Below are 8781 nucleotides of genomic sequence, written 5' to 3'. Positions count from 1 at the left end.
GCATGCGCCTTAATTTAGCAATATGTCTTAGGTGGAAGAATGCTGTTCTACAAACATTGGTAATTTGATTTTCAAAGGACAGATTGGTATCAAATATAACACCTAAGTTCTTCGCTGTTGAAGATGATGTAACAGAACATCCATCTAGAGTCAAATTATATTGTAGTGGCTTATTTTAGTTTTTTGGTCCAATAATTAGTACCTCTGTCAGAATTGAGTAGAAGGAAATTTCTGGTCATCCAATCTTTTATTTCATTGATACACTCTGCTAATTTGGAGGATTGTAAAATCTCATCAGGTTTTGAAGGAATATAAAGTTGTGTACTGTCAGCATAGTAGTGGAAACTTATTCCACGATTCCTGATAATATCTCCCAGGGGAAGCATATGCAAGGAGAAAAGCAGAGGCCCTTAAACTGATCCCTGTGGCACTCCATATTTTAATTTAGTTTGACAATTCCTCATTTACATAGACAAAGTGGTAGCGGTTTGCTAATTATGACCTAAACCATGCTAATGCAACTCCACAAATGACAACATAATTCTCTAGCCTATTCTAGAGAATGTCGTGATCTATCGTGTCGAATGCAGCACTAAGATCTAAAAGCACTAGAAGAGAAATGCAGCCACGATCAGATGATAAGAGCAAGTCATTTGTAACTCTGAGGCCTAAATCCTGACTGAAATTCTTCGTATATACTATTTCTCTGTAGAAATTAACATATTTGGGAGGATACCACCATTTCTAGTATTTTTGACATAAATGGGAGATTTGAAATCGGTCTTTAATTAGCCAGTTCTTCAGGAACAAGTTGTGGCTTCTTAATAAGCGGTTTGATAACTGCCATTTTTAATTTTCTTGGGACATGTCCTAAGCATAGCGAGGAGTTAATAATATTAAGAAGAGGTTTTGAAATTACAGGAGATACCTCTTTTAAGAGCTTAGTTGGTATTGGATCTAAAAAAGATGTTGTGGCTTTTGATGTTTCGATAAGTTTTGTTATCTCTTCATGACTCATCACCATAATCATATGATAGATTTAATTCTGTCATATGGAGTTGATGTTGATAATAAAGAAATTCTGCAGCAGAGCAATGACATCTTGGATCATTACCTCGTCTCTTGTATGTTGCGATCAGCTAATGTTACTCAATCGACACCACGCTATCGTTCAGGTAGAACTATTCTTTCGACCACTAAAGATAGCTTCACTAATAATCTTCCAGATCTATCTATCATACACTCAGTAAACCTATGACAGTTGCACATGAGGATTTTCTGTTTTCTGCGGTGCTATAACAGATGATTGCATAATTACAATTTTATTTCTTATAATTAAAATTTTATCTGTAAAGAAATTCATGAAGTCATTACTCTTGTGCTGCGACGTAATATCTGGTTCTGTTGAGGCTTTATTCCTAACCAATTTAGCCACAGTACTGAATAAACACATAGGATTGCTGTGGTTATTTTCTTTGAGTATACTAAAATATGCTGACCTGGCAGCTTTTAGTGCCTGTCTATAGCTACAGATACTATCCTTCCATGCACCATGAAATACTTCTAATTTTTTATTTTTCCACATGCACTCCATTTTCCGAGCTGCTCTCTTGAGAGCATGAGTGTGATCATTGTACCATGGTGCAGGGCTTATTTCTTTAATTTCCTTCAATCGAAGTGGGGCGACAATATCAAGAGCGATAGAGAAGACTGCATTTATATTTTTTGTTATTTCATCAAGTTCTTCTGGGCTTTTGGGGTTTATTGGGTGTATGAGATAGATCTGGAAGATTATTAGTGAAGCTATCTTTAGTGGTCGCAAGAATAGTTCTACCTGAATGATAGCGTGGTGTAAATTGAGTAACATTAGCTGATTGCAGCATACAAGAGACGAGGTAATGATCCGAGATGTCATTGCTCTGCTGCAGAATTTCTATATTATCAACATCAACTCCATATGACAGAATTAAATCTAGCATATGATTATAGTGATGAGTTGGTCCTGTTACTACCTCCAAGAGAGTTGAGAATATTGATAAATGCTTATCCCAGTATATCATTTTTATTATCTATGTGAATGTTGAAGTCACCAACAATTAAAGCTCTATCTACAGTAACTACAAGATCCGATAAAAAAATTAGCAAATTCACTAAGGAAATCAGAATAAGGCCCGGGTAATCTATACACTGTGGCAAGGGTAAAAGTCTACAGAGATTTTTTATTTATATCTGATGTTGTCACATTAAGCATTATTAGTTCAAAAGACTTACATTTATATCCGGTCCTCTGAGTAATACCAAAAACTTCACTTTAAATTGTAGCAACACCTCCTCTTCGACCCTTCAGACGAGGCTCATGTTTATAACAATAAACTGGGGGAGTAGATTCATTAAAACTAATATATTCATCCGGTTTAAGCCAAGTTCAGTCAAACAGAGCACATCCAAACTATGATCTGTAATCATTTCATTGACAATTAGTGCTTTGGTAGAAAGAGATCAAATGTTTAGTAGCCCTATTTTTATATGATGTTTATCATCAGTATTTTTTTCATTATTTCCAAGTTTGACCTTAGTAAAGAAATTTCTAAATGATTTAGAGAGGGTTTTGTGTTTGGTAGTTCGGGGGAACAGACAGTCTGTTTGAGATATTTAGGAGATACTGTCTCTGTGTTGTAGTTTATGTGACATTTGTGACATCTCAAGGAAGCTAGTTTGGATTAACCAGTTTGTCTATATGACAATATGCCGCAAAGCTCATTTGCATCTGAAAATTACCAGTGGCAAATTTGCCATGAACTCTTGAATTTCATAAGGGATGATACATGATGTAGATCTGCATTCGTCTGTGGTGAAAAACCTCCCATTCATCTTTCTAATAACACTCATATTAACATTATCATCAACATCATGCTGATGAAATTCACACTCAACAAGTCCTCTCATCGCATTCGCACACAGTTCACATCAAACAAAGACAAACAATGACTTTTTTTTTCTTTCCGTGTCAGACGAACTTCCTCGTTCCTTGTTGAGAAACATGATAAAAACATGACAATTTTTGTTTCAACACTTCTGCCATCAGGATCTGCACTTCATGCTTTCTTTGGATTTACATTTGGACTATGTACATTTAGAAAGAAAGGTTTTCCCATTATTTTGAAATCTCTAAGCATTATATTTATTTAAAAAAAAAAACATTTAAAAAGAGGAAATTAAAATGTACACATGGAAATTATATAGAAGGTCAACTGACACCTTGCGAAAGATTATAGAATGTTTTAAATACTAAGTGAAATAATTTCTATTAAAAAATATTTCGTTTTAACTCAACTAATTGTATGAATCCTAAATTTATTGAAAGTACAAAAACACAAATATATATATACATTCTCTTGAGGAAAAAATACATAATTACTGTGGCGGTTACATTAATAACATGTCAAATAATATTTTCCTTTAAGTAAGCATAGATGGTGCATGCAATAGAATTATTACATTATGGATAAAACGATACAGTGTTTCCTCCATCAGTGTCACACTATTCAGCTGAACATTATGATGGAAATGTATAGAAACCTTCATTGTTAAATAAGTAACTGAGATATAAAAATAATGTTTACACAAAACACAAAATTATTTGTATTTTTTTTTTTTTTATTTTCTCCCCAATTTGTAATGCACAACATTTATTAATTTTAGATCCACTTTTTCTCCAAATTCAGAATGTCCAATTACCACTACTTAGTAGGTCCTCCTGGTGGCGCGGTTATTCACCTCAATCCACGCATCTTATCAAGTGGCTCATTTTGCATAACGCCACAGAGACTCCCAGCATGTGGATGCTCATGCTACCCTTTGCGATCCACACACAAATTACCACACGCCCCATTGAGAGCAAGAACCACTAATCGCGACCACGAGGAGGTTACCCCATGTGGCTCTACCCTCCCTAGCAACCGGGCCAATTTGGTTGCTTAGTAGACCTTGCTGGAGCACAACACATATTATTAAATAAACAGTGATAAAAAATAATTTAGTCAATTCCAGCTCTAATCCAGCATGACAGTAACCTCATAAATGGTGATATGTAATGATTATTCATTGACGGTGACAGTCATGGGGTTGTCGTACACGGCCGCCTCCAGGTTCTCTGCTCTCTTACGCCGCAGGTCTGCTGGAGGCCGTGGTGGAGGGTTCTGAGGTGGCTCTTTGATGCTTTCACCAACACGCTTTGGAGGATCTTTTCGGGGCAGGATGGGCTCCCAATGCTCACTGTGAATCGCTGCCTGCGAGGTCAGAGGTCAAAACCAGACACATCTTCAAACACTGAACATAACGGCCGCATGAGTTTGTGTCTGCACCATAAAAATATTGTACCAAAACAGTGTAAAGGATATAAAAAGCCATTTACTATTAATTAGTAGGGATGTACTGAGACCAGTACTGGAACCGGCTCTGATACTGCACTCATGAATTAGTATAAATGCTCTTAAACCACATATCATTACCATCTCTGACATATGAATGTCACTGAGTAAACATTCAGCGCACAGCTTAAAAATCACAATATGTCCAAATGTGATTATTAAACCACAAAGGCTGCAATTCAATTAAATAAATATAGCCAGAATGTGCTACGCATTTCAAATAAATGTTTGAAGACGACCGCTCATTCACTGAAAACACATCATCATCTGTGTGTAGTAGATGAATGAAAGAAGAGCGCTCATTCACGCAGCACATATAGACTTCATATTTATTTCATTGAAACGCAGTCTTTCACAGTTTAATAATCACAGAGTCATTGTGATTGTCATATCTGACTAAACTATTCCTTTAATATAGTAGCATTCAAACTGCAGAAGTGAAAGGGGGATTTTAAATAAGGAAGCAAACTTTTTAGTTTCCTTATTACAGTCAGTTCAAATGCATCAACACTGAATCACACCAAGATGAGCTTACCGACAGGTAGATTAAACTGGCGATTCCTAGACACACACACCCAAGAACTGTGGCCAACATGAACCCTCCTGGAATACACAGCCTGTAACACACAGACACATTTTCTTCACATGAAAAGATAACAGTTGAACAGTGAGAAGTACATCTGCATGACAGATGTTACTTACGCAGCATGCAGAAACGCTCTGATGTAATAGTTTCTGGTCAGCGGGCCGAAAGCCTTCACACACACAGTGAAGCAGTACTGACCCCTGAAAATGCGCACACACACACCACACACACACACACACACAAATGTTGGTGTGGTTATCTTTATGAGGACTCTCCATAGACATAATGATTTTTATACTGTATGAACAATAGATTCCATCCCCTAACCCTCACAAAAACTTAATGCATTTTTACATTTTCAACCTCATAAGAAAACATTGTTTAGTATGTTCTTTAAGCGATTTGAATTAGAACTAGAAATGTCCTCATAAACCACATTTATAGCATAATACCCTAGTAATTATGAGTTTTTCAAACATCAGATGTTTGTGTGTCAGCACTGAAGGATGTGTTATTAACAGTGTGCGTTGAAATCATCAGCCGTGTTTCCTGTGAGACACTCACGTGCGCTCGACGCTGGTGCCTTTACTTCGTTTGCTGCGTGGATACTCCAGTAAACACACAAACACACCTGCAGCACTGTCACAGTCAAGGACACACACACACACACACTAGACATATCCTGATCACTTTAAGAAATGGCTCAAGCTTCGTAAAAGATGTGAGGAGATCAGATCCCTCATCCATTCATAAAGAAGGGTCTTTTGAAGGTTGAAGGATACATGCCGAACGCTGCAAACTGCCATCCTCTGAACTGACCAGCCACACCGACCACACCACCCGTCAGATAAACTGAAACACACACACATTCATGGGTATTTCACATTGTGATCTAAATTGTTAAATGAAAAGTCTATATTTCAGGCCCTGAAACTAATCGTGTAATTTCTTCTAGCTTTTTTGTGTTTTGTAGTTCATTTTAAATGGCAATGTAACAAATAACAAATACGTTGTTTAAAAGTACACATATATCATGTAGTCTGATAAAAGCTGCTTTACTTTTAATTTCCATAAAGATAAAAAAGTTTAGAGAAGGATATGTACTTCCCAAAAACTGCCCAGAAACTGTATTTCTCAACACACTTCCTCATATTTACACACACACCCTGCATGGACTGAAATATAATGCAATTTAAATATGTTTTAAACAACACCTTTGAAGTATATTTACACATTTGAACTAATCCACTGAAACAGCAGCAGAAATACTGAACATTTTAAAGTATTTTAAGTTCATATTTGAAAGTACAGTGTCAGTTTTGGAGCAATTGATGATCGACTTCCTGGAGTGACTATCTGGACAACATGATAAACAAATAATAATTAAAAAAAATACACTTTAGGAAAATGTTCATAGAACCATGATTTATTTAAATTTCCTAGTTTAATACATTTAAAAACTTTATGTATTCACTTCCGTGTCTTAAGTATTGCATATATAACTGTACTGACGACACTATTAATATTAATATGTCAGAAACATTAATATTAGTATCACTTTAATCCTCGTTTGAATGTAATTACAGAGAAAACAGATTCTTACTCAGTCCAGCAGCCAGAGCTTGTTCATTGGCCCACATCGCCCACTCAATCTTCCCCATGATCACTCATGCACAAATAAAACAGCGAATACAGAAATAAAGCAGCCGAGCGACACTTAACTTTACAATCAACTTTATTCTCGAAACAACAGAGGGGCGTAGCCAGCGTGCCAGAGGCCCAACCCTGTCATTTCGTAACTTACGACTTGACCTTGTTCTGCGTGAAACCAAAGTTGCTTTCAAGGCAAGTCAGTCCACTCGGTGGCCATATTTGGAACCTTTTAAAGCTCCTAGTTTGGAACGCTCACGGGCAGCTATTTTCCATGGAAACAAACGGCATAAAAGAACAGCTCTTATCTATTTGAATAGGGAAAGACGTGGCACAAAATGTGCGTTCCAGTCAGAGGTTGCACTGCAAATAACTCTGTCATTAACCTCTTTTGCATCATTTCTGCATTGAAAATTGCCTGTTCTCATGGACACGGGGCTCTCTCTCCCGTGCACACACAAACACACATCAGAAAGAGTAAAGCTACGTACAGTAATTATGTTTTACATCAGTCATACAGTTGCTAACGTCATCCTACCTGTGTTTGTTTTGCCGCCATCCCAAAGCGATTGTACTCTTTACCAGGTGCGGCGCTAGAGGTGGGCTTAAACCCCGGATGTTTCCGCAAAAGCCCCGAATGTTTTTATAACCTTGTGCAAATCACTAAGGTTTGTGGACTTATTTACAAGCATAATTTCTCGCCACACAATTTTTTTATTTGGAATAATTGTAATATTCTACATAAGAGGAAATCTTTCTTGAAAACTGGTTCAGTAATGGAGTGATGTTAGTGAACCAGCTGTTTGATAAGGATGGTAATTTATTCAACTACTCTGATTTTATATCGAGTTACGAAATTCCAGTATCTAGGAAAGAATTTAATCTAGTTTTCAAGGCCATCTCTTTGGAAATGGAAGTGATTTTTCCTTATCTTATAGACACATTCTTTTGGGGTTTTATATTAATGACAAGAATCTATTTAAAACCAGGTTTTGTATAAACCTTCTATTATTCATTGGAAAGTTTGATATTCATAAATGTAAATATTCAAGAAGTAAACACTGCTTTAACATCTTCAAACAAGAATTGAAGTTTTATTTAAATACAATCTAAGTGTTTATTAATAAGAAGCTGTAACAAAATAATGAGGCTATAGACCTTGAAACACAGCTGAAGATAAAGAGTAAAAACAACCAGTGGTCAAAGTAATTATACTAAAGCCAGGTTTCTACCAGTAAAAAGATATCAAAAGGCTCTGTGAGATAATGTTGGTAAACATTGTTGGTTACAAAAATAATGAAGGGGCGTATGAATGAGGTAATGCCAGATAACAAACTGTATAGAAGATGATTTGAACTAAGACAGTCCGAATGGACAGCTGACCTTTCTCAAGTTTGTTGGTGACACAATAAACTTTAACTTTGGCATCTGGAACCCTGGACTCTGAGAGTTTTCTTGCATCTTAGAGAGATTCTTCAAAGATTTTCCACGACACTGTCTGAAAGATTGTTTGTGTGTTATTCTCTGTTGCTAAAATTGCAATAATAAAAAATAACAATAATAATTATGGGTCATTGGTTTTGTTCATGTTTTTTGTTTTTGTTTTTTTTGCTCCAATGCATTGCCAAAGTATACTCAAGCGCAAAGGCGTATTGGTATTTTACCATTGTAACTCACAATGCAGTGCTAGACTGGTGTTTTACTGTGTACAGTTTATTTATTTATTTTCTCATAAAAAATATACTGTTCAATCCTGGCAACATTTTATATTTAATATGTACATTGCTTCAAAGGTTGATTTATACTTTTTTATTATTTGACTTCTCATTAGGCAGACAAGTGAAGGCTGATGTGAGATTATAAATAATAGAGGAGTTAGTCAGAAGCATCATGAACACTAACCATGTGCCATGGGATGTTTTAAAATATCTGTTTCAAAACTAGGGCTGTCGATGTAAATTATCTGTAATGAGATTAATTGCATAATTATTTTTTGTCAAATTAATCGCACTGAACTAACGAAATTACGCAATTAATCGCACCATAATAAGGAAGATTTCTAAGAAATGCAAGCTTGTAGTACCACCTGTTTACTCCAGAGGGCAGTAAGTGAAA

General features: G+C 36.0%; 1 protein-coding gene across 1 annotated transcript; it reads right to left on the bottom strand.

Moving 5' to 3' along the window:
• Positions 1-3215: 3215 nt before the first annotated feature.
• On the bottom strand, positions 3216-6785 carry LOC127661682 (cytochrome b-245 light chain). Its single transcript, XM_052152508.1, has 6 exons — positions 6620-6785; positions 5799-5868; positions 5581-5655; positions 5133-5216; positions 4966-5047; positions 3216-4289 (listed from the first exon to the last, which is right to left on the bottom strand). Exons 1-6 carry the CDS (start codon positions 6675-6677, stop codon positions 4098-4100), a joined length of 561 nt encoding a protein of 186 aa, XP_052008468.1. The 5' UTR covers positions 6678-6785; the 3' UTR covers positions 3216-4097.
• Between the last annotated feature and the right edge of the window lie 1996 nt (positions 6786-8781).

The sequence above is a fragment of the Xyrauchen texanus genome, chromosome 21 (genome assembly GCF_025860055.1).
Source record: "Xyrauchen texanus isolate HMW12.3.18 chromosome 21, RBS_HiC_50CHRs, whole genome shotgun sequence".
Taxonomy (NCBI): Eukaryota; Metazoa; Chordata; class Actinopteri; order Cypriniformes; family Catostomidae; genus Xyrauchen; species Xyrauchen texanus.
This window is presented reverse-complemented; position numbering and strand designations above follow the sequence as displayed.